General features: G+C 42.5%; 1 protein-coding gene across 2 annotated transcripts; it reads right to left on the reverse strand.

Annotated features, from left to right (window-relative positions):
- Window positions 1-295: 295 nt before the first annotated feature.
- On the reverse strand, window positions 296-27127 carry ift22 (intraflagellar transport 22 homolog (Chlamydomonas)). Of its 2 annotated transcripts, XM_072242898.1 has the most exons (6): window positions 27017-27127; window positions 20345-20427; window positions 15521-15610; window positions 11535-11734; window positions 1153-1219; window positions 296-854 (listed from the first exon to the last, which is right to left on the reverse strand). In XM_072242898.1, exons 1-6 carry the CDS (start codon window positions 27053-27055, stop codon window positions 755-757), a joined length of 579 nt encoding a protein of 192 aa, XP_072098999.1. In that variant the 5' UTR covers window positions 27056-27127; the 3' UTR covers window positions 296-754. The 2 variants fall into 2 exon arrangements, with proteins under 2 accessions (XP_072098999.1, XP_072099000.1); XM_072242899.1 differs by lacking the exon at window positions 1153-1219 and having other exon boundaries at window positions 299-854.
- Between the last annotated feature and the right edge of the window lie 27 nt (window positions 27128-27154).

Genomic DNA, 27154 nt, shown 5'->3' on the forward strand with positions numbered 1-27154 from the left:
ACAATTTTATGCTCTTAGGATTTGCAGAGCGAAGTTTTAGACTAGCTAATATCCAACAGGTGAACATTTTGAGAAAGAAATCAATAATAATTGCAAAATGTATTTTGGTAGTTGGTTTGGTTACCAATACACATGGACTTTTGGTTCGTCATTCCACCAGCTTCTAATGGATTCATATTAAATGCTCAGCTTATGTCTCCAGTGACTGTTTGTTAATAGCGTGTGGTGTTACAGACAAGTAAAAATTTAGTTTGGTAAAACATTGGTTTGCCTGCAAATGCCAATTGAAAAACAATGCAAATCCAAAAACTAAACACAGATTGTTTATTTGAAGACATTTGGAAGAGGGCACTGATTCAGTAATAAATACTGCTGCCGTCACATTCAATCCGAGTCTGTTTACTATCTCCCCACCTAGAATATTGACCTCTGAAGTTAAAGCAGATAAAATATAAACATTTTCCTTGCATCTCCAATTTAGTGCTTTGACATAATGGAAAATCTTCAGAACCAACTTTGTCGCTCTTTTAGAACAGCAACAGTCAACAGCATCAAAGTGCACACAAATCTGACAGTTCACCTGCATTCGCTGGGCAAATGTGACAATGTAGAAAAGAGAGCTAGAAATATGCCAATGAATGCAGTTTTGGATTTTTGATTGAAGCTGCTCTATTCTGGAGCTATTTAAAAATCCATCAGCAGTTATTAAGTGATGATTGACATCTCTTCTTTGTCTCTGCTTTCTGACAAAGAACTAACAACCGTTCCCAAGTACTGACGGAAAGCTGTGCGGACTTGTTCCGGATCCTCCTCCAGGTTTGAATGGATCAAACGCAGCTTGCTTAGTTGCTGGGCTAATGGAAAAAAAGAACCAAAACTTGTTAGGAGCTGAAGTCATATCCCCATAACAAAGAAATTATATACAAGCCATTTTCTGACCACTACTTGAAGTTTAACCTTTCGGTCTACAAAATAAGGTGTGTCTTTGTTCAAATATTCTTTGATTCTTAAATATATGGAGTTCAAGGGGATAGGATCAACTTTGTCAGCAGCTGGGGATGGAGAATAACAAATGATCTTCATCCGTTCAACATTTACTAATATTCATTCATACTCTTTTCCCACCCACCATATGAAAGGAGGATGGAGTACCTGTAGGGAAGCAACCAAAGATGGTCAGGCAACCTTTGTGCAATTAACAGAGGCAGAAATGATGGATCTGCAAATAACCGATAGAAGGAATAAATGCTCATAATTATGAGACCTGCAAGGCTGAATACATATGCCTTAAAACTACAAAGAAAATAAATTCTCTTGCACGAGTCATACTGCAAGAACCACTTGTAGTCTTGTCGTCAGCAATACAAACACCAATAATCAGACATTTTCAATTTCCATCTTTAATGTTACAGGATACACAAGGCAACAATAACTGCCTTACACAGGAAATCATTCATTCCAAGGACTCCTGCCCACCCTGCACTGTTTCAATTGGTTACAGGTTTCAGCTTGTGGATCTCACAGAACAAGCAACAGCAGATGGAATAGACAGAGAGCACTGGCTGTTCAAGCTCCGCTCAGTTGAAAGTCAAGACAAAACGGATATTAATAGAGCAGCAAAGGATGTGTGATGGCAGACTGTCCAGGTCTGTGGTTATAAAAAGTGGAGTGAAGTTTGGACATGAACAACTTAGCTAGTTGCCTTCATGATGTTCTCAATCCAGTGGGTGTGTGGCCATTGGCATTAATATACAGCAAATCGCAAGTGCATTCATGCCTACTCCAAGTGCTTGCACACATAAACACCAATGAGAATAGGATGATGTTCTTTCCTATAACCATTTAGCATCCCAATTAGCAGCTCCAAAATGCATCTAATATGTTAAAACAGGGATCTGAATAGCCTGCCTGTACCATGAGCTGCAGCATGCACAAGTTTTACAGTGAATGTCTACAGCTGCACAAGACAACACACATATTTTACAGTGTAAGAGTGTTGAGAGGCTCACACACAAAATGCTGGAGGAACTCAGCAGACTAGGCAGCGTCCACGTATCTACGTGGACTGTACATTTTTCTATAGTTGCTGCCTGGCCTGCTGAGTTCCTCCAGTATTTTGTATTGCTCCAGATTTCTAGCAACTGCAGTCTCTCTTGTATCTACATCTCACAATTTGCTGGGATTGCACGAGTACTGGAGAGGTGGGCAAGGAGTGCATGGCTGTTTAATGTACAATAAAGGACATAAAAATAAAAATAAAGCACTCAAAAACACATTTTCAATGTCCCAATTATTTGCTAAATGAGACTTGAGCTTAGCTGGTTCTGGTCGTAATGTTCCCCGACCTTATTGCCTAAACGGTGTGATCACCCGGGTTTTGAAGTAGGGCATGGGTATAATTCCTGGTCCCCGTGTATACAGCTGATCTATCTGCCTGGGAGAGCAATGCAAAGAGAACGGAGAAGAGATTGCAAGAGAATGACATCATCGAGAAAGCTGACTGGGAATGTTGTACTCACCTGAGAAGCATATTGAAGAAGTGGACACTCCTTGCAGCTGACAAGGTAATCTTCTACACTAATCGGAAGCCACTGAGAGTCACAACCCAGAAATCTGTAACTTCTGATTATCCCTCATCACAAAGTTGAAATAATTACCTACACCCTATTAGCAAACAGTTAGCAGTCGCTGGAGACACAAGTTCAGCATTTAATATGAATATCTTTTAGAAGCTGGTGGGTAAACTGTCTGCATTGGGTCTCAAGACCTTTCTCTGTAACTGGACCTTGCACTTCTTGACAGAAAGGACACAGCCAGCCTGTGTTGGCAGAAATATAAGATCATATGATACAGGAGCAGAATTAGGCCATTTGGCCCATTGAGTCTGCTCTGATATTTCATCAGTTTTGCTCTCAGCCCCAACCTCCTGCCTTCTCCAATTTCCTTTCAAGCCCTGACCAATCAGGAATCTATCAATCTTTGCCTTAAATATACCGTACATAAAAACTTGGCCTCCACAGCTGCCTGTGGCAAAGAGTTCCAAAGATTCACTACTCTCTGGCTAAACAAATGACTCATCATCTACATTCTGAAAGGGCAACCCTCTATTCTGAGACTGTGTCCTCTGGTCTTAGACTCTCCCCCAGTAGGAAACATCCTCTATAATAAGCGAAACCATTCCATAGGGGTTCAGTGAGGTCACCCCTCATTCTTCCGAATTCTAGTGAATACAGGTGCAGAGCCATCAAATGCTCTTCATATGCAAGCCACTCAATCCTGGAGTAATTGTTATGAACCTCCTTTGAACCCTCTCCAGGGGTACAAAACTGCTCACAATACTACAAGTGAGGCCTTGTTTAACTCCAAATGAGACCTCAACAGTGCTTTATAAAATCTCAAAATGACATCCTTGATTTTATATGCAAACAACAGGAATTCTGCAGATGCTGGAAATTCAAGCAACACACATCAAAGTTGCTGGTGAACGCAGCAGGCCAGGCAGCATCTGTAGGAAGAGGTGCAGTCGACGTTTCAGGCCGAGACCCTTTGTCAGGACTTTTCCTTCGCTACATCGATGACTGCATTGGCGCTGCTTCCTGCACGCATGCAGAACTCGTTGACTTTATTAACTTTGCCTCCAACTTTCACCCTGCCCTCAAGTTTACCTGGTCCATTTCCGACACCTCCCTCCCCTTTCTAGATCTTTCTGTCTCTGTCTCTGGAGACAGCTTATCCACTGATGTCTACTATAAGCCTACTGACTCTCACAGCTATCTGGACTATTCCTCTTCTCACCCTGTCTCTTGCAAAAACGCCATCCCCTTCTCGCAATTCCTCCGTCTCCGCCGCATCTGCTCTCAGGATGAGGCTTTTCATTCTAGGACGAGGGAGATGTCTTCCTTTTTTAAAGAAAGGGGCTTCCCTTCCTCCACTATCAACTCTGCTCTTAAACGCATCTCCCCCATTTCACGTACATCTGCTCTCACTCCATCCTCTCGCCACCCCACTAGGAATAGGGTTCCCCTGGTCCTCACCTACCACCCCACCAGCCTCCGGGTCCAACATATTATTCTCCGTAACTTCCGCCACCTCCAACGGGATCCCACCACTAAGCACATCTTTCCCTCCCCCCCTCTCTCTGCATTCCGCAGGGATCGCTCCCTACACAACTCCCTTGTCCATTCGTCCCCCCCATCCCTCCCCACTGATCTCCCTCCTGGCACTTATCCGTGTAAGCGGAACAAGTGCTACACGTGCCCTTACACTTCCTCCCTTACCACCATTCAGGGCCCCAAACAGTCCTTCCAGGTGAGGCAACACTTCACCTGTGAGTCAACTGGGGTGATATACTGCGTCCGGTGCTCCCGATGTGGCCTTTTATATATTGGCGAGACCCGACGCAGACTGGGAGACCGCTTTGCTGAACATCTACGCTCTGTCCGCCAGAGAAAGCAGGATCTCCCAGTGGCCACACATTTTAATTCCACATCCCATTCCCATTCTGACATGTCCATCCACGGCCTCCTCTACTGTAAAGATGAAGCCACACTCAGGTTGGAGGAACAACACCTTATATTCTGTCTGGGTAGCCTCCAACCTGATGGCATGAACATCGACTTCTCTAACTTCCGCTAAGGCCCCACCTTCCCCTTGTATCCCATCTGTTACTCATTTTTATGCACACATTCTTTCTCTCACTCTCCTTTTTCTCCCTCTGTCCCTCTGAATATACCTCTTGCCCATCCTCTGGGTCCCCCCCCACCTTGTCTTTCTCCCGGACCTCCTGTCCCATGATCCTCTCGTATCCCTTTTGCCAATCACCTGTCCAGCTCTTGGCTCCATCCCTCCCCCTCCTGTCTTCTCCCATCATTTTGGATCTCCCCCTCCCCCTCCAACTTTGAAATCCCTTACTCACTCTTCCTTCAGTTAGTCCTGACGAAGGGTCTCGGCCTGAAACGTCGACTGTACCTCTTCCTGGAGATGCTGCCTGGCCTGCTGCGTTCACCAGCAACTTTGATGTGTGTTGCTTGATTTTATATTCTAGTTCTCTTGAAAGGAATGCCAACATTGCATTTGCCTTCCTGACCACAGACTCAACCTGCAAATTAACCTTTAGGGAATCTTGCACAAGGACTCCCAGGTCTCTTTGCACACGTTTTTTGTATTTTCTCTTCATTTAGAAAATAGTTAACCCTTTCATTTCTTTTACTAAAGTGCATGACCACTTCCCGACATGGTATTCTATCTGCCATTTCTTTGCCCATTCTCCTAATCTGTCCAAGTTTTCCTGTAGCCTCTCTACTTCCTATTATCTGCCCCTCCAGCTATCTTTATATCATCTATAATCATTGACATAATAATGTAAAAGGAATCGGTCCCAACACAGACACCTGTGGAACACCATTAGTTACTGGCAGCTACCCAAAGGCGCGCTTTATTCACACTCTTTGCCTCCTGTCAGTCAGCCACTGCTTTATACACGCTAGGATCTTCCCTGTAATACCATGGGCTCGTCGTGTGTTAAGCAGCCTTGTGAAGGCCCTTCTGAAAATCCTAGTACACAACATCAACCAATTTTCCTTTGACTTTATTGCTTGTTATTTCTTCAAAGAATTCCAACAGATTTGTCAGGCAAGATTTTCCCTTGAGGAACCATGCTGACTATGGCCTATTTTATCATGTGCCTCCAAGTACCTCATCCATAATACTCGACTCCAGCATGTTCCCAACCCCCAAGGTCAGACAAACTGGCCTATAGCTTCTTCTTGAGGAGTGGAGTGACATCTACAATTTTCCAGTCTTCCAGAAGTATTCCAGAATCTAGTGATTCTTGAAAGATCATTACTAATGTCGTCAAGATCTCCTCAGCTGTTTTAGTACCCTGGGATGTATACCATCTGGGCTATCTACCTTCAGACCATTCAGTTTCTCAAGAACCTTCTCCCTAGTAATGGTAACTTCATACACTTCATGACTCCTGACAGCTGGAACTTCCACTATACTGCAGTGAGGACTAATGCAAAATATTTATACAAATCATCTGCCATTTCATTGTCCCTGTTACTATCCCTCCAGCATTTTTTTCCAGCAGTCTGATATCTATTCTCACTTCTCTTATACACTTTATGTAACCAAAGAAACTTTTGGTATCCTCTTTACTGTTACTTTCGTATTCCATTTTTTCCTCAAATCGAGCATTTGAAGCACATGATCCTGAGATCTCAACCCTAGAGGTCCTGTCCTCTATCTGAACACCGAACTCCCTGAACTTCCCATGTCACTTATCCTACCCATGTCATTGGTACCTACATGGACCAAGACTTCTGGCTGTTCACCCTCCCACTTAAGAGTGCTGAGGACTCAATCCGAGATATCCTGGACTCAGGCCCCCACGAGGCAACATGCCATCCTGGAATCTCGTCCACATCCACAGAACCTCCTGTCCATTTTCTTAACTAACGAATCCTCTCCTCCCCCCTTCCCTTCTGAGTCAGTGCCAGAGACCTAACCACGGTGACGTTCCTGTTAGGTTGACGTCCCCTCTCCCCAATAGTATCCAAAGTGATATACCTGTTGTTGCGGGGGTTGGCACAGGAGTACTCTGCATTCGGTCCTTATCCCCTTTCCACTTTCTGACTGTCTCCGAGTTTCCTGTGTCCTGCACCTTGGGTGTAACTACCTCTCTACGTGTCACATCCATCACCGTCAGCCTTCTGAATGATCCCAAGTTCATCCAGTTCCATCTCCAACGTGGTTAGGACCTACAGCTGGATGTACTTCTTGCAGTTGTCGTCATCAGGGACACTGAAGGTCTCCCTGCCTTCCCACATCCCGCAAGAGGAGCTAGGCATCTCTAGCTCCATCACACTGATCTGTGCTCCGCAGGGCTGCAGGCTTAGCCTGCTGCTGCCACATGGCTGCACTGCTAGATCCATTTCAAACCCAATCAAGTGCGCTGAGGGCACAAGGGATGGTCTCATCAACAATGACAAGGCAGCATACAGAGACGAGGCAGAGCAGCTAGTAGAATGGTGAGAGCACAACAATTTGATTGTCAACATGGACAAGACCAAAGATATGATAGTGAACTTTAGCAAGGTTCTGCCTGTCCACTCCTTACTACATATAAGACAGTTCGGAGCACCATGTTTCTGGGAGTGCATATAATGGACAATTTCACTTGGTCCCTCGACACCACCTCTTTGGTCAAGAAAACACAGCAACATCACCACATCCCGAGGAGATTCAAGCGAGTGAGGATCCCTCACACCCTTCCCCATTTTAACAAGTGCTCCATCAAAAGTGTCCTGAGCAGCTGCTTCATTGCCTGGTGTGGGAATTGTAAGGCATCTGACTGCAAGTCCCTACAAAGGATTGCAAAGGCTGCTGAGAGGATCGTCGTGTTCTGCCTTCCATCTAACAGAGATATTTATTAGGTGCACTGCTTACGGAGGGCCCTGAGCATTGTCAATTATCCCCCCCATTCATCCAACAACCTCTTTCATCCCTTACCATCAGGCAAGACTGTAGCATTCGGGCAAGAACTGTTAGGATGGGAAACAGCTTCTTCCCCCAAGCCCTAAGATTACTGAACTCCTTGCCACCACCCAGATTTTATTATGTATGAGGCGCCAGTAGCATTATACTGTTTACTTTTTAAATTGTGTCATAAATGCCCCTTATTATTTGTTAATTTATTTGTGGTAATATTACCTGATGTGTTGTTGTGTACTATATGTACTGTGTTGTGCACCTTAGTCTGGAGGAACATCGTTTCATTTGACATGTGTACAGTTGAAAGATAATAAACTGAACTCATACTTGTAAGAAAATTAGCTATAATCAATCACAGAAGTGACCAAGCTATATGCACCAACACATCCTGAGCGACCTGCAGGACTTTTAACGACTGCTCAACACAGCTGGGAGTTGCTTCTCACTTGTGCATGTTAGATCGGTATGCCAGCATATTGAAATTAAAAATGTCTGAAAATTAAATATTGTTTATTTAGCTTTACAAGTCTCATGATGATGACTACTGGTTGCTGACGAACATGAAAAGAAAAAAATGAGAATCTATATATAATATTCTATTTAAATGTAAAATTATTATGAAAAATTGACAAGTTTGAGGAATAAAGAAATTAGGGACATTTGGGACTGATGTATTCAATGATGAGCTGGTCAGATGCCAGTTACAATCAAACTGATCCTTATTAGTGATTGTAAATGCAGGATATAGATCTTGGCCTGATTAGTAATCAGGGATTGTTGTATGCCTCAAGTCCCAATTGAATACCTATTTCACCCTTTTTCTTCCAAAGTATGATTCAATCTCCTCTGTGAAACAGGATTGAAATACACACTGTGCAGCTAGGTGTTGAACTTCATAACCTAAAGACCTCACATAATCAAGATGCACAACTGCCCTCCTCATTGTCAGATTCTGGTGTTTAAATCTGAGGTTCTTTTAGAAGTCAGGAACAAGGCATAAAACTTGTTGCTTCATGATTGTTTTTTAAGAGATGATTAAACAATGAGAACAGGAACAGAACAGTGAAGGGGTCACTGCTACTTGAAACGGAGGATCTAAAGAAAATGATGCCTTGCACAAAACAGCTACTTTTATACCACAGAGCCATGCTCCCTCTAATTTTTTAAACAGCTGTGCAGATCAACCATTGCTCTGAGCAGAAAATTATTACACGGCATGAAAACTGTTTGGAACTTGTGTTTTTTTAATATAATATGAACACCAAACAAGCACAAACCACAACTCACAACACAAGTAAATTATGTCAGGCAGTCAAAGCAACTGTCAGGCAGAATGGCAAGAGTAAAATGTTTTGGCATTCAGCGGGCCACAGTTTGTTAACAATGAGCTTCCATTCTGCGTTTATTGTTATAATTTGTAACAGTGTTGTACTTTGAAACACTGACAATGTAAATACATTGAAACTCCAAAATGTTTCAAAGGTCAAGGTAAGTTTATTTAAACTGCAAAGAAAATGACATTTAAACAGTCAGTTAAACACCATTATTCTCAACACGGATGCTGGCTGCTCCAGGGCTGTGTGCTGAGCCCATTGCTGTACACTCTGCTCACACATGACTACACAGCCTGAGTAATCACATTGTCAAGTTCACCAATGACCAAGTGGTGGGGCTCATCAGCAACAACGATGAGACAGCCTACAGAGAGGTGGAAGAGTTCAAGGCCTGGTGCCAGGCAAATAACCTCTTCCTCAATCATGTCAACAAGAGATGCTTATCATCTTCAGGAAAACTTGCAGCCCTCTTTACATTAGCAGAACAGAGTGAAATCTGTAAACAGTTTCAAGTTCATTGGTGTGCATATCTCGCAAAACCTTTCATGGTTCCAGAAGACACTGCACTATCAAGAAAGTTCACCAATGATTCTACTTTCTGAGGAGGCTAAAGAGCTGGGCTATGCACATCTATACTCATATTACATTACATGATAGGATGATAGAATTGATGGCTTTGTGGCAAAGTTTGTGGACGATATGAAGAAAGGTGAAGGGGTGATAGTATTGAAAAAGCAGGGAGGCTGCAGAAGGACTTAGATAGATTAGGAGAATAGGCAAGTGGCAGATGGAATAACACACACAAAATGCTCAGCAAGGAACTCAGCAGGCCAGGCAGCATCTATGGAGAAGAGTAGTCAACATTTCGGGATTTCCAACATCTGCAGATTTTCTCGTTTGTTGTGGGCAGATGGAATAGTGTGTCGGAAAGTGTAGGGTCATGCACTTCAGTAGAAGGAATATATAGACTATTTTCTAGATGGGCAGAAAATTCAAAAATCTGAGGTGCGAAGGGAATCAAGAGTCCTTATGCGGAATTCCTAAAGATTAACTTGCAAGTGAGGAAGGCAAATGCAATGTTAGCATTGATTTTGAGATGACTAAAATATAAAAGCAAGGATATAATGCTGAGGCTTTATAAGACACTGGTCTCATTTGGAGTAGTGTGATCAGTTTTAGGCCCTTATCTAAGAAAGGATATGCTGACATTGGAGAGGGTTCAGAGGTGGTTCATGGGAGTCATTCTGGGAATGAAAGGCTTATTATGATGGTTCTGGGCCTGTACTTGCCGGAGTTTAGAAGAATGGGGTGGGGGGTATCTCACTGAAACATTGAATATTGAAAGGCCTAAATAGAGTGGATGTGGAGAGGATGCTTCCTATTGTGGGAGAATCTAGGACCAGAGGGCACAGCCTCAGAATAGAGAGACATCCATTTAGAATGGAGATGAGGAACTCCTACAGCTAGAGGGTAGTGAATCTGTGGGATTCGTTGCCACAGGGTGGCTGTGGTGCCAAGTCATTGGGTGTATTTAAAGCAGAAGCTGATAAGATTCTCAATTAATCAGGGCGTGAAAGGTTACTAGGAGAAGGCACGAGAATGTGGTTGGGAGGAAATATGGATCAGCCATGATGAAATGGCAGAGATGACTCGACAAGCCAAATGGCCGAATTCTGTTCCTATCACTTCTGGTCTTATGGTCCTACAAATGCACAGTAGAGTGTACCCCAACATGCTGCACCATTGCGTGGTATGGACGCTGCAGGAGTGCTCTACAACGGGTAGTCAAAACTGCCCAGTGCATCACCGGCCCAGCCTACCTGCCACCAAGGACGTACATACAGAAAGGTGCTGGAAAAAGGCCAGTAAATCATGGAGGATCCCACTCACCCTGCCCGTGGACCATATCTCCCACTCTCTTCAAGGAGGAGGCTATGTAAGCCTCCATACCAGGACCATCAGACTCAAAACTACTTTCTTTCCCTAAGCAGTAAGGCTGATCAACACCTCCACCCACTAACCCATCTCTCCGCATCCCCCACCACCACTACTTCATCATTTCCTGTTAAACTCACCTACGTAGAGACACCTTTGTGCCTAGAAATATTTTATGGACATACAATCAATATATATACACACAAGTTATCTTGTGTTAATATATTCATTGTGTTTATTATTGTGTTCTTTATCTTACTTTATTTCTTTTTGTGCTGCAATGGACCTGCAATAACAATTACTTCATTCTCTTTTACACCTGCGTACAGGAAATGACATTAAACAATCTTGAATCGCGCTTTTGCTAAGTAATTGCTGCAATTAATCCAAAAGTCTTCATCGCACGGTAACAATGCAATTAGCACACCGACAAAAGGGAGAATGAAAGGGGTGACAATACAATTGTTCCATTTGTTTCTGGAGAAGTGCAGCACAGTGACACATTGATTCGCACAGCTGTCACATGGCTCCAAGTATCCACATTTTATCCTCATACAGCTGCCATCTGTACAGAGTTTGGCATCAGATGATACATATTTACCAACATATAATGCAAGACATTTAACAATAAAAATCTAACACACAATCCATTAAGTGGATTGGTTTAACATTTGATTCCTTAAATCAGAAATTGTTTGAAAACCCACTGAATTGCACTAGATATCATCTTCTGTAATACAATAGTTGGAGGCACACAATTCCTTTACTTACCCAGATTTGGCCGGTTTCTACCAGTTGCTGAGCTTGGTTTGTGGTGAGCAATGAGAAGACATTGAGAGTCATGTAACCTTTGCTGCTGAACAAAGTAGGAATAGAACATCTCAATCTCTTTCAGGTGGCTGGGTATATCATTAAACACAATGATAACTCCGTTGGAGTCTTTCATTAAAGCAGGCCAGCATGTCTCAAACCTTCAGAGATGAAAAGAACATTATGTGAAACTTACTATAAGAATTGAAAAAAAGTACATAATAAGTGAACATGTAACATTCAATATTATTATTAAACCATAAGATAAAGGAGCCGAATAAGGCCATTTGGCCCATTGAGTCTCCTCCGCCATTTCATCTCGGCTGATTCATTTTCCATCTCAGCTGCAATCTCCTCAGATCCCTTCATGCCCTGACTAATCAAGAACCTATCAACTTCTGCCTTGAATATAGCCAATGACTTGGCCTCCACAGCCACCTGTGGCAATGAATTCCACAGATTCACCACTCTGTCTAAAGAAATTCCTCTTTGTCTCATTTCTAAAAGGACGCCTCTCTATTCTAAGGCTGTGTCCTCTGGTCTTACATTCCTCCACCATAAGAAACATCCTTTTCACATCCATTCAACATTTGATAGGTTTCAATGAGATCACAGCTTGTTCTTCTGAATTCTAGTAAGCACAGGCCCAGAGCCATCAAATATTCTACATATGACAAGCCTTTCAATCCCAGAATTGTCTTCCTGAACTCCTTTGAACCTTCTCCAATGTTAGCAAATCCTTTCTTAGATAAGGGGCCCAAAACTGCACAGAATACACCAAGTGAGGCCTCACCAGTGCTTTATAAACCATCAACATTACATCCTTGCTTTTATACTCTAGTCCTTTTGAAATGAGTGCTAACATTGCATTTGCCTTCCTCACCACTGACTCAACCTGCAAATTAACCTTTAAGGAATCCTGTACAAAGACTCCCAAGGCCCTTTGCACCTCAGATTTTTGAATTTTCTCTCAATTTCTCTAGAAAATAGTCTACCCTTTTATTTCTTCTACCAAAGGGCATGACTATACATTCCTGACACTGTAATCCATCTGCCACTTCTTTGCCTATTTTCCTAATCTGTCTAAATCCTTCTGTAGCCTATTTCCTCAACACTACCTGCCCCTCCACCTATCTTCGTATCATCTGCGAAGTTGGCCACAAAGCTATCATCCCAGTCATTGACATATAACGTAAAAAGATGTGGCCCCAACACAGACACCCCACCCCCCACAAGGCAGGGATCCCCAACCTTTTTTGCAACGTCAGAATCTAGTGATCCTTCATAGATCATTACTAATGCCTCCACAATCTCTTCAGTCTCCTCTTTCAGAACCTGGGATGTATACCATCTGCCCAGGTAATTTATCTATCTTCAGAGCTTTCAGTTTCCTTCGAACTTTCTCCCTAGTAATGGCAACTTCACCCAATCTGCCTTCTGACACTCTCGAACTTCTGGCATACTGTTAGTGTCTTCCACAGTTAAGACTGATGCAAAATACTTAATTCAGTTCATCCACCATTTCCTTGTTCCCCATTATGACCTCTGCAGCACCATTTTCCAGCGGTCTGATATCCACTCTCGCCTCTCTTTTACACTTTATGCATCTGAACAAACTTTTGTTATCCTCTTTAATTTTTTTTCCCTTCTTAATTACTTTTTTAGTTGCCTTTTGATGGTTTTTAAAAGCTTCCCAATTCTCTAACTTTCCACTAATTTTTGCTCTATTATATGCCCTCTTTTTGGCTTTTATGTTAGCTTTGACTTCTCTTGTTAGCCACGGTTGTGACATCTTGTACTTAGAATATTTGGGATGCATATATCCTATGCCTTCTGAGTTGCTTCCAGAAATTCCAACCATTGCTGCTCTGCTGTCATCCCTACTAGTATTCTTTTCCATTCAATTTTGGCCAGTTCCTCTCTCATGCCCCTATAATACTGATACATCCAACTTTAGCTTCTCCTTGTCAAATTGCACAGTGGATTCTGTCACATTATGATCAATTTCTCCTAAGGGTTCCTTTACCTTAAGCTCTCTCATCAACTCTGGTTCATTGCACAACACCTAATCCAGAATAGTTGATTCCCCTGGTGGGCTCAACTATGATCTGCTCTGAAAAGCCATCTCGCAGGCATTCTGGAAATCCGCCTCTTGGGATCCAGCACCAATCTGATTTTCCCAATCAACCTGCATATTGATATCCCCTCTGACTATTGTAACACTGCCCTTTTAGACTTCTAAGACCACATCCTTACAACTGTTTGGGGATCTGTATATCAGGGTCTTTTTACTCTTGCAGTTCCTTAGCTCTACCCATAATGATTCAACACCTTCTGACCTATGTCACCTCTTTCCAACGATTTGATTTCATTTTTTTTTTTACTGACAGAGCCACACCACACCCTCTGCCTATCCTTTTGATACATTGTGTGTCCTTGCACGTTAAGCTCCCAGCTATAATCTTCTTTCAGTCATGATTCAGTGACACCCACAATGTTATGCATGCCAATCTGTAACTGTGCAAGTACTGAGGTCCCAGTAGGCATTTCATGATTACAAAGTTTTCAGAGCTGGGGAAGGAGCTTTAGGAAAAGAATAGTAATCTCTGAATTGTGTTCAGTGTCAGATGATAAAAAGAATCAACACTAGCTCAGTGGGGAGAATGAGAGACCTTTGGAACCAGTACTGAGGTAAGAGCACCTCCTTCAAAGGAATGGATGGTGGCACTGGGAGTGATATCCTCACTGGGGGATCTACTAGTATGGCAGGGAAGGTTTGTACTGAGTTTCTGTAGGATGAGCATCAATACACAGAAGCTGTAAAGACAATGATGCTTAAAAGAGCATGACCATTGAACAGAACATAAAACAGTACAGAAAAGAAAAGAAAACGGCTCTTCAGCCACAATGTCTTTGAGGACAATGATGCCAAATTCCTTATCTGTCCATATATCTGTCTAAATGACTCTTTCATGGGATCGTACCAGTAAAGGAAGTAGTTCCAGCAGAAGGCGTAACCATGAGGAATACAAATACAAGTTTAGAATTGTATGTAAATATGTTGGCAGAACATCCAGCACAGATATGTTGCAGTAATGGAAAGGTCCAAAATCTGAGTTCACCAAGCACTTAATATTCATGTTTACAGTTTTCAGAAATGATAAAGAAGATTATTATACAGATGTTGCCTGATCAGCTGAGTGCAGAAATAATCTGTGTATATTTAAGGAGAAAGGGAGATAGACTAAGAGTGCTGATAGGAGATGATACTGCAATGTTACAAAGGAACGATGAGGGGCAAGAAGCAAATTCATTTTGTTGCAGATGCAAAGCAAATAGGATATAATCACGCTACTGTAAATCTCCAAATAGTGGGAGCTGGAGAAGAACTATAGGGAAATTACAGGCATGTGCAAGAAGTGTATATTGGGGAATTTTTTGTTACTCAAATGCAACTGGGACAACTTTAGAATAGAAGGAAGGAAAAGAGGTTCTATACTAATTTTTAAAAAGGTGCTGTCAGGGCACTTTTCAGTCCTCTATGTTATGGAGAAAGTGCCTCAAATTATTCAACCTGTCTTAGTAAGTTGTGCCCTGACTTGTAAATTATCCCTACCTTTGTAGCTTGATATGGACATCAGAACTATGTCCAATATTACAAGCGTGAAATTGGCCAAGGTTCTATGCAAATTTTAACTCTGCTTACAAATTTTAATCTTCTCAAAATAACCAACAATAGTTTATTTTTCCATTTTATAGCTTTAAGGACCAAGTTTCTTTAATGATTGAACCCCATGAATATTTATCATATTGGGAGTAAAGTGGAAGAATTCAGACCTGGGTAATGTGTCCATTTGTGATCTTGCCCAGTTTCAGGGCAAGTTGACAGTAATTGAGGGAGCAAACTGCTGTAACTGACAGACTTATCAATTCCACTGTTTTCTTACTTCTGATCACCAGAGCAGTCCCAGAGTTCCACTTCACATCCAACATTTCTGCCACCAGCATTCACATTTAAACATTCGAATTCCAGTATTCTAGAATAGAAAATCATTTTTTATTAGCATTAACATGCATAGCTTATTTAAACTTAAGGTCTAAAGACAATGATACAGCGTTAAGACTTAGTCACCTGGAAGTAGGGTCCATTGCAGAATTGAACAAAATATTGAACAGCTTTTGTTTAATGCCTGAAGAGTGACATACCAAATTTCATATGGGTATCAACTTGAATGAAGTAACTGACTTCTGGGTACAATAATAAGAATAAACATAAAAGTCGATAGTACAATTCTAAGCAGAAGAGTAGAGAGACATTGAAAGTGTCAAGGTTGGTTGAGAAAGTAGTTTAAATACATAAAGGATCCTGTCATTTTCAAAGTCTTGATGAACCTTTACACAAAACCAGTTTAGCTCCAAATGCATCATTGCATCCAGTTATGCATTTCATATGGAAGGAAAAATGGAAAGCACAAGAGGTTTACCAAGGAATGAATAGCTGTTAAGTGGATTGTCAGATAAAAGTAAAGAGTTACCCTGTTTGGAACACAGGAGCTTGTGGGAACATCTGATAGAGATATTTAAAATAATAAAGGATACAGAAAGTCAGAAGTTATCCTCTGAGAAGGGTTCAAGAACCAGGAAACACAGAAACATGAGAGATTCTGTAGTTGAAGTATGAAGCTGGGAGGTGATAGGTGGATCGTTGAAGAAAAGGAAGAGGGAACCAGAGGGAGGTGAAGGGCTAATGAGAAGGGAAGGAATAAAAGGGTAAGCAGAATGGGTAATAGAAAAAAAGAGGGTGATAGCAATTACTGAAAGTTAGAGAAATCAATATTCATGCCACCAGGTTGGAATATGAGGTGGTGCTTTTCCAACCTGAATTTGTCTTCATTGTGCAGTAAAGGCAGCCATGGGCAGACATGTCAGAATGGAATTGGGAAGTCAATTTAGACAGAGTGAAGGTGCTCGATGAAGTGGTCCCCCAGCCTGTGTCAAGTCTCACCAATGTAGAGGAAGGATGGTTTAGGGCCCTGAATGGTGGTGAGGGAGAAAGTGTATGAGCTTGTCATGTTACAAGGATAAGGGAGTCACATAGAGAGTGATCTCAAATGAAACGTGAAGAGGGGTGGTGGGGATAGGAAATGTGCTTTGTTGTATGACCCTATTGGATATGGCAGAAGTTAGGCAGACTTGTTAGGGAAGTGAGGGAATCCGTTCCCCATTATCACAGCAGGAGGGTGGGGTGAGGGCATATGTCAGGGAATTTGAGGAGTGAAGTCAGCATCGATGGTGGGGGAAGGCAAACCCTGTTCTTTGAAAAGAAGAGCGCATCTAAGATGATCTAGAATAGGAAGTCTCATTCTGAGAACAGAAGAGATGGAGGAACTGAGAGAAAAGAATAGCACTTTTAGGGGTGGGAAGAGGTATAGTCAAGATAACCATGAGAGTCTGCAGGTTTATAAAAGGTGTCAGGAGATAGTCTGTCTCTAGAGATGGGGGGGGGGAAGGAAGAGAGAGGGGGGGAGAGGGGGGGGAGAGGGGGGGAGAGGGGGGGAGGGGGGGGAGGGGGGAGGGGGGGGAGGGGGGGAGGGGGGGGAGAGGGGGGGGAGGGGGGGGAGGGGGGGGAGGGGGGGAGGGGGGGGAGGGGGGGGAGGGGGGGGAGGGGGGGAGGGGGGGGAGGGGGGGGGAGGGGGGGGGAGGGGGGGGGAGGGGGGGGGAGGGGGGGGAGGGGGGGGGAGAGGGGGGGGAGAGGGGGGGGAGGGGGGAGGGGGGGAGAGGGGGGGAGGGGGGGAGGGGGGGGGAGAGAGAGAGAGAAAAGAAAAAGAGATCAAGAAAGGGGATAGAAGTGTCAGAAATGGCCCAAGTGAACTTAAGGGCAGGGTGGAAGTTGGAAGCAAAGTTGATGAAATTGAAAATGCAAACACGAGGAAATCTGCAGATGCTGGAATTTCAAGCAACACACATAAAAGTTGCTGGTGAATGCACCAAAACCCTGTCCTGGTTCGACCATGTACACGCCATGACCTAGGAATCTCACCAGCAGCACTGTTTCCTCATAATTTCTAAAGAAATGTATGGCATGGCATGTTCCTTTTGTCCTTCACCAATTTTTATTGATGCACTATAGAATGCAAACTATTACGGCTTGGGATAACAACTGTTCTGCCTGTGACCACAAGAAATTTGGATAGAATGGTGGACACAGCTCAGCACATCACAGCAATCAGCTTCCCCTCCATGGATTCTGTCTGCACTTCTCGCTGCCTTGGTAAAGCAGCTAGCGTCATCAAAGACCCCACCAGGGCCGGATTAACCTAGTAGCAAAAGTAGCATATGCTACGTGTCCCGCATTTTCGAGGGCCCCGCACTAAATGCTTGCAAGCTGCAGCCTGGTGAAATAGGCATCTGACCGTATTCTCATGACAACGCTGTTGTTTTCATGTTGGGGAAGCTGCATGCTGCATGGTATGTGTGTGCAAGTGTGTGTTGGCTCCTTGCTGTATTGTGGTGACCTTTGTGCTACCTCCCACACTCCCAAGCCGCTGCAGCGTGCGCTGTTACGCCGCTGGAAGGTGCGTCGCTGACTTTGACTGTGTGCCATGTTTTGCCATCTGGACCAGTTGAAAGATTTGTGAAGTTTTTGGATATGGAAGGTCATAGTGCTGAACAGCTCGCTCAAAGTTTACTTGACTTTTTAAAGAAAAATGTCATTGATATAAAAGACTGCCGTGGTCAAAGTTATGACAATGCCAGCAACATGAGTGGCAAGTATAGTGGCTCACAAGCACTAATTAAAGAGCTGAATGAGTTTGTGGATTACATTCCATGTTTTGCACATTTACTAAATTTGGCTGGAAAATGTGCTGCTGAATGTTGTCACAAAGCATTAATTTTCTTTCAATTTGTAGAAAGCCTGTACACATTTTTTTTCTGCTTCTACTTATCGGTGGGATCTCCTTTCTGCTGCATTATCTGATGGTGGTACTCATTTGCCCATTGTGAAAAGAATGCCAGATACCAAGTGGTCAGCTCGTGCAGATGCAGCAAAAGCACTTTTACACAGCTTTTCTGCAATAAAATAAGTCTTGGATGACATTTCAGATAACAAAGATCAGAAGGCAGAGTGTTGACAACAGGCTTGTGAACTACTTTCAACCATGATGAAGTTGGAAACAGAAATAATGGTCATATTGTGGGATCAAGTATTACAGCATTTTCAAATGACCAGTGCTTCTTTGCAATCTTCTGGCCAAGACTTGATCACAGCTTGTGCACTCTATGAATCCTTGCATGCTACGCGGTCTACTTTTTCAGACATTGAGCAGAAAGCCCAAGGATCTGACCAAGTGTGAAGATTATCAACAGCAAACTCAAAAAAAAACAAGCAAAATCGCATGTATGTTGATTTCAGTGGTTCCGGCACTCTTGATCCACTTGTTGAATCTCAAACACCTTCTTAGAAGTTGAAATGCCAAACATTTCTTTCCACTATTGACAGCTTGCTTTGTGCCCTGTCAAAAAGGCAGAAAGCTTATCTAAAGGTGAATGGTGTTTTTGAATTCCTTCATCAGTTACAGTTGCTTACACCTGAAGAGCTCATAAAGCGGTCATCAAATCTTATTAAATCATATCCGGAAGATCTGGAAGAAAGAATTTGTGCAGTTTACTGAACTGTTGAAAACTGATCTTGCTTCTCATATTGGCACCAAATAAGACCTTGTAGAGTTACAGTTGTACCGTTTGATAACTGAAAATTCTTTGGAGTCATGTTTTCCATATGTAGAAAATGCTTTGCGCATCTATTTGTCACTCATGGTTACCAACTGCAGCGGAGAACGCTCATTTTCAAAACTGAAAAGGATTAAAAATGAACTAAGGAGCACCAATGGTCAAAACAGATTGAACAATCTCACTCTAATGAGCATTGAACATGAACTTCTGCGTGAAATAGACATTTCCAGTATCATCAAGTTTGCTCATGCTAATTATAGAAAATCTAACTTTTAAATCGTAGTTTTGTTAGTTTTGACATTTAAAATTGACACGTACAAGTAATACCATTACTGAAGTGTTGGACATTTGTCGTATTATCTGGCTGTACAGCAAATGAAAAAATTGTATTACTTTACTATGCAAGTAAATAATTTATGTTTCAATACTTAATGTGCATTTTAAAAATTGCTTTATAAGGGCCCCTTTATAACATATGCTACAGGCCCCGCTCTAGCTTAATCCGGCCCTGGACCCCACCCACCCCAGACATTCTCTCTTCTCCTACCCTCCCATTTGGCAGAAGATACAAAAGCCTGAAAACACATACTATTAAGATCAAGGACAGTTACAAACCCATTATTTTTAAGACTACTGAACAAACCTCTATTACAATAAGATAGTCATTGGACGACACTATCTACCCTGTCAAGGCCTTGTACCTTATTGTTTACTTGAACAGCACTTTCTCTGTAACTGAAACACATTTTACTGCATTGTCTTATTTTATCTCATACTACCTCGATAGATTGTTGTAATTATATTGTCTATATGGATGGTACACAAGACAAGTTTTTCCACTGTTCCCTGGCACATTTGACAATAATAAACCAATTTATCAATTTAGTGACAATATTGTACACAAAGCTCAGCTATACATGTGTCTTCGGGAACAATAATATTCATCTGTTGCCATTTTGTCATCATCACTTCACGTCCTACAAAATACATTATGAGACAGGTTTGTTCTTAGTAACTCATGTACTAAGTTCATGTACCTGACTCCCTGAGTAGGGTTGTAGTCACCACCAATAGCTTCTGTTGCATCAGAAAGAAAATTTGCCAGAACAGTTTTTCCGCTCTGAAAAGATAAATACAGGAACATAAATAAACTTACAATGATGATGGATCTGCTAGATACATTATAATTTATATGTAGATCATATACTCATAAAACATGGAAGTACCATGACAATATTTATAGTTTCAACAATGTAAGGTGACAGTAATATTTCAACTTTTACATACATAGAAACATAGAAAACCTACAGCACAATACAGGCCCTTCGGCCCACAAAATTGTGCCGAACATGTCTCTAACTTAGAAATTATTAGGCTTACCTATAGCCCTCTATTTTTCTAAGCTCCATGTACCTATCCAAAAGTCTCTTAAAAGACCCTATCATATCCGCCTCCACCACCGTTGCCGGCAGCCTATTGCACGCACTCACCACTCTGAGTAAAAAAAAACTTACATCTGAACTCTCCTCAGTACTGACTCCCCAGCACCTTAAACTTGTGTCCTCTGGGCAACCATTTCAGCCCTGGGAAAAAGCCTTTGACTATGCACACGATCAATGCCTCTCATCATCTTATACACCTCTACTAGGTCACCTCTCATCCTCTGTCACTCCAAGAAGAAAAGGCCAAGTTCACTCAACCTATTCTCATAAGGCATGCTCCCCAATCCAGGCAACATCCTTGTAAATCTCCTCTGCACCCTTTCTATGGCTTCCACATCCTTCCTGTAGTGAGGCGACCAGAACTGAGCACAGTACTCCAAGTGTGGTCTGACCAGGGTCCTATATAGCTGCAACATTACCCCTCAGCTCCTAAATTCAATTCCACGATTGATGAAGGCCAATATACCGTACACCTTCTTAACCACACGGTTAACCATCGCAGCTGCTTTGAGCGTGCTATGGACTCGGACCATAGGACCTCTGATCTATTCCATCTCACACCATTGTGCACAACTTCCATTTTTGATGCCTTTAGGTTTCTATCAAATACTTTCCCTCTCACCTTAAACCGATGCCCTCTAGTCATAAGCATTACCCCATAATTCATCTTCAGCATTATTTATTTTTGTGACATATAGAACATTTTACATCTTGCATTGCACTGCTGCTGCAAAACAACAAATTTCACAACATCTATCAATGATAATGAACCTGATTCTGAATCTAGTTCTTGATTCCCCAATGCTAGAAAAAAGAATTTGTGAATTCACCCATCCAAGCTTGTCGTGACTTTATACAGCTCTACACAATCACCCTAACTTTTTTAATGCTGTAAAAAAAGCTCCGGTCTGTTCAACCTCTCCATAACTCAATTCAAAGTCTTAGCAACATCATCATAAATAACCTCTGCACTCCTTCCTGCAGCAGAGTGACCGAAACTAGACATAATATTGCAAATGTAGCATAACGAAGTTTGGGAAACCTGAAGATGTGGGTGGGTAATGTCTCAACCTTGTCAGCTGAACCAGCAAAATAACTTTGTTCAGTTCCCAGTTATGTTGCTTATTACTGTTCCAAAGGAAATTTTCACTCTCACACACATACAAAATGCTGGAGGAACTCAGCAGGTCAAATAGAGGGAAATAAACTGTTTCTGGCTGAGAACTTTGATCAGATTAAGAGTCAATCATAATGATGGGACTCAGCCTGAAATATCAATTGGTTATCCCCCTCCATGGATGCTGCCTTTCCTGCTGTGTTCCTCCAGCATCAAGATTTCCAGCTTCTACAGAATCTCATTTTAGTAAAGAAAACTTCAAAGGATCCCCAGTACAATAAGGAGAACTCTTCACTCACAATTTCACTATGATTTTGCACTTAATTGTTTTCAGGCATAGCACTTTCTCTGTAGCTGCTATTTATTCAGCACTGTGTAATGATTTGATCTGTATGAACAGAATGCAAGACAAGCTTTTCACGGTATCTCAGTCAATGTGCTAATAATAACCCAATACTAGTTTCCTTTGTTTACATGCAACAACCCTGTGACAAGCAGCAATGAGCCCCTGAAGGGATTAGATTTGGCCCAAGATGTCTGCTCTGACCACGACACCCAATGAAATTAATTCCAACTACCTGCACAGGATCCACATCTCGATGTTCAGGTGTCAGTGTGAAGGTTTCTTAAAAACCATTGTCATACCACTGGCAGCCTGTATCAGACACCTACCACTCACAGTGTGAAAAAAATACTTAGCCTGCACATCTCCTTTACGCTTTCCACTTCTCACTTTAAAGCTATATCGACTAGTAATTGACATAACTACGTGGGAAAGAGATGCCAACTATCAACCAATCTTCCACACTTTTACAAGCATTTGTCAGCCCCCCCCCCCCCCCACAGCCTCCAACACTTGAGAGAAAACAACCCAAGTTTGTCCTTATAGCTAATACTAATCCAGGCAGCATCCTGGCGAACTTTCTCTGCACGCTCCCCAAATCCTCCGCATCCATCCTGTAATGCAGCAACCAGAAGTGAACATGATACCCTAAATGTCAACATTGCAAAGCTGCAGGATGGAGCAAAATCTAACCACTCCCCCCTGTCTCTCTCACCCACTTCCATTCCCCTTATCCCCATCCCCTTATACCTCTTCTCTTTCCCCTTCCCCACTCTCACAACCTGCTCTTCACCTTCCTGCCTCTGGTTCGCCAACTCCTTCCCTTTGTTCCCTGTTCTAGTATCCTCTCCCATGAGATTCCTTCACCTTCAGCCTTCCAGTTTTTCACATTGTTTCCTTTCCACTACCTCCTCACCCTTCTGCTTTCTCCCTCTCAACCGGATTCATTCATCACCCTCAAGCTCCCCCTCCTTTTTTTTGTTCTGGCCTCTCCCCTCTTACCTGACCTGCTGAGTTCCTCCAGTGCTTATCTGCATATTCTATCCCTATTCTTTAATAGGCTCGAAGTTCAAAGTAAATTTATCATTGAATTGAATTTATGTCACCATATACAACCCTCAGATTCATTTTTTTAATTTATTGAGATACAGCACAGAGTACAGTGCCTATAAAAAGTATTCACACCCCATGGAAGTTTTCATGTTTTATTGTTTTACAACATTGAATCACAGTGGATTTAATTTTTTTTGATTCTGATCAACAGAAAAAGACACTTTCATGTCAAAGTGAAAACAGATCTCTACAAAGTGATCTAAATTAATTACAAATAAAAACACAAAATAATTGATTGCATAAGTATTTATCCCTTTTAATATAACACACCAAATCATCACTGGTGAGCCAGTTGGTTTTAGGAGTCACATAATTAGTTAAATTGAGATCACTGTGTGCAGCAAAGTGTTTCAATTGATTGTAGTAAAAGTACACCTGTATCTGGAAGGTCCAACTGCTGGTGAGTCAGTATCTTGGCAAAGACTACACCATGAAGACAAAAGAACATTCCAAGAAACTCTGCAAAAAGTTATTGAAAAGCACAAGTCAGGAGATGAATACAAGAAAATTTTCAAATCACTGAATATCCCTTACAGTACAGTTAAGTCAATCACCAAGAAATGGAAAGAACATGGCACAGCTGTAAATCTGCCAAGAGCAGGCCATCCTCAAAAATTGAGTAACCATGCAAGAAGGGGACTAGTGAGGGAAACCACCAAGAGACCCATGATAACACTGGAGGAGTTACAAGCTTCAGTGGCTGAGATGGGAGAAACCGTACATACAACTGTTGCCTGGGCGTTTCACCAGTCGCAGCTTTATGGGAAAGTGGCAAAGAGAAAGCCACTGTTGAAAAAAAACTCATATGAAATCTCAGCTAGAGTTTGCCAGAAGGCATGTGGGAGACTTTGAAGTCAGTTGGAAGAAGGTTCTATTGTCAGAAGAAACCAAAATTGAGTTTCTTAGCCATCAGCCTAAATGTTATGTTTGGCGTGAGCCAAACATTGCACATTATCAAGGACACACCATCCCTACTGTGAAGCATCATGCTGTGGGGATGCTTCACTGTAGCAGGCCCTGGAAAGCTTGTGAAGGTAGAGGGTAAAATGAATGTAGCAAAGTATGGGGAAATCCTGCTGGAAAACCTGATGCAGTCTGCAAAGGAACTGCAACTTAGGAGAACATTTGTTTTACAGCAAGACAATGATCCCAAGTACAAAGCCAAAGCTACACAGGAATGGCTTAAAAACAACAAAGTTCATGTCCTGGAGTGGCCAAGTCAGAGTCCAGACCTCAATCCAATTGAGAATGTGTGGCTGGACTTGAAAAGCGCTTTTCACACACAATCCCCATGCAATTTGACAGAGCTTGAGCAGTTTCGTAAAGAAGAATGGGGAAAAATTGCAGTGTCCAGATGTGCAAAGTTGATAGAGATCTACCCACACAGACACAAGGCTGTAATTGCTGCCGAAGGCAAATCTATTACGGTAAATACTGACTTGAATGGGGGTGAATACTCATGAAATCAATTATGTTGTGTTTTATATTTGTAATTAATCAGATCACTCTGTAGAGATCTGTTTTCACTTTGACACAAGTCTTTTTCTGTTAATCACTATCAAAAAAGCCAAGTTAAATCCACTGTGATTTAATGTAAAACAATAAAAGATTAAAACTTTCAAGGTGGAGAGGCAAACACTTTTTATAGACACTGTTGGCTCTTCCAGGCACACTCAATAAATCCACAATAGAAAAATAACTACTATAGGATCAATGAGCCACATCAACCAGCGTGCAAAAGACAAAGTTTCAACATAAACAATAATAAATACATAAGCAATAAATATCAAGAGCATGAGATGAGATCATTAAATTGATTTAAAAGTACATTGCTTAGAGGGAAATTACATGCTGCAGCTTGCAGTGAGAGTAATTCAAAAGAGGTACAGTATATTTGTAAATATTGTCAATAACCCACAGAATGTCGCCGTGGTCGCAGTTTCTCAGAATTAGGAATCAGCAAGTATAACCATATAACAATTACAGCACGGAAACAGGCCATCTCTGCCCGTCTAGTCTCTGCCGAACTCTTACTCTCACCTAGTCCCACCGACCTGCACTCAGCCCATAACTCTCTATTCCTTTCCTGTCCATATATCTATCCAATTTAACTTTAAGTGACAACATCAAACCTGCCTCAACCACTTCTGCTGGAAGCTCATTCCACACAGCTATCACTCTCTGAGTAAAGAAGTTCCCCCTCATGTTACCCCTACTCTGCCATAGTTGGATGCATCAGCAGGGGAGATGAGGCTGAGTACAGGGCTACAGTAGGAAACTTTGTCACGTGGTGTGGGCAGAATTATCTGCAGCTTAATGTGAAAAAGACTAGGGAGCTGGTGGTAGACCTGAGGAGAGCTAAGGTACCGGTGACCCCTGTTTCCATCCAGGGGGTCAGTGTGGACATGGTGGAGGATTACAAATATCTGGGGATACAAATTGACAGTAAACTGGACTGGTCAAAGAATACTGAAGCTGTCTACAAGAAGGGTCAGAGCCGTCTCTATTTCCTGAGGAGACTGAGGTCCTTTAACATCTGCCGGATGATGCTGAGGATGTTCTATGAGTCTGTGGTGGCCAGTGCTATCATGTTTGCTGTTGTGTGCTGGGGCAGCAGGCTGAGGGTAGCAGACACCAACAGAATCAACAAACTCATTTGTAAGGTCAGTGATATTGAGGGGATGGAACTGGAATCTCTCATGGTGGTGTCTGAAAAGAGGATGCTGTCCAAGTTGCATGCCATCTTGGACAATATCTCCCATCCACTACATAACGTACTGGGTGGGCACAGGAGTACATTCAGCCAGAGACTCATTCCACCGAGATGCAACACAGAACGTCATAGGAAGTCATTCCTGCCTGTGGCCATCAAGTTTTACTCCTCCCCTGGAGGGTCAGACACCCTGAGTCAATAGGCTGGTTTTGAACTTATTTCCTGGCATAATTTACATATTACTATTTAACTATTTATGGTTTTGTTACTATTTAATTAATTATGGTGCAACAATAACGAAAACCAATTTCCCTTGGGATTAATAAAGTATGACTACGACTAAACTTTTGTCCTTTAAGTCTCAACTCACGTCCTCTTGTTTGAATCTTCCCCACTCTCAATGGAAAAAGCCTATCCTCGTCAACTCTATCAATCCCCCTCATAATTTTAAATACCTCTATCAAGTCCCCCCTCAACCTTCTACGCTCCAGAGAATAGTGTAGTGTAATGTTCTTGGAGTTAAAGCAAGAGAAAAAGTGATAGGCATAAAGTAAAGGAGAAAAGTCTGGAAATTAAATAAGATTCTGATGCCTGGATGGATCCCACTAAACTGCTGCACCCACTTTTCCACAGCCACGATCGCCAAGACCTCTCCACAAGTGTCCCCCGTTATTACTCCCACGTCACAGCTGTTGCTCAGCCGTTACAACCCACTAGTTCCAGGCCTGTGCTGCACGAAGACGGAAGAGGTTCTGACACAGGCCCAAGCGCTCCGGCAGCACCAAAGCATCTGGTAACCCCGCCGTCTCCAGCTCCTGCAGCTGTATGAACCATCCCCAGCACTGAACGCTGCACGCCAACACTACAGAGAACGGCCTGGTGCGCCAACCCCACCTTAAATGCATACTCGCAGCCGAGATTAATCATCACACCCTGCTCTACGCCCCGAGTTATTTCACTGTCACACTCGACCCAGCTCACCTCGCTCGGGCCCACCAGCAGCAACTTCGGACTAAACATGACTCCACACCGCCATTAACGCTCCCGTTACCATAGAGACGGCGAGGCCCAGCCCACGGACGGGAGGGACTCTGCACGTCATCCCGTTTCCTCGGCAAC

This window comes from Mobula birostris, chromosome 25 (genome assembly GCF_030028105.1).
Source record: "Mobula birostris isolate sMobBir1 chromosome 25, sMobBir1.hap1, whole genome shotgun sequence".
Taxonomy (NCBI): Eukaryota; Metazoa; Chordata; class Chondrichthyes; order Myliobatiformes; family Myliobatidae; genus Mobula; species Mobula birostris.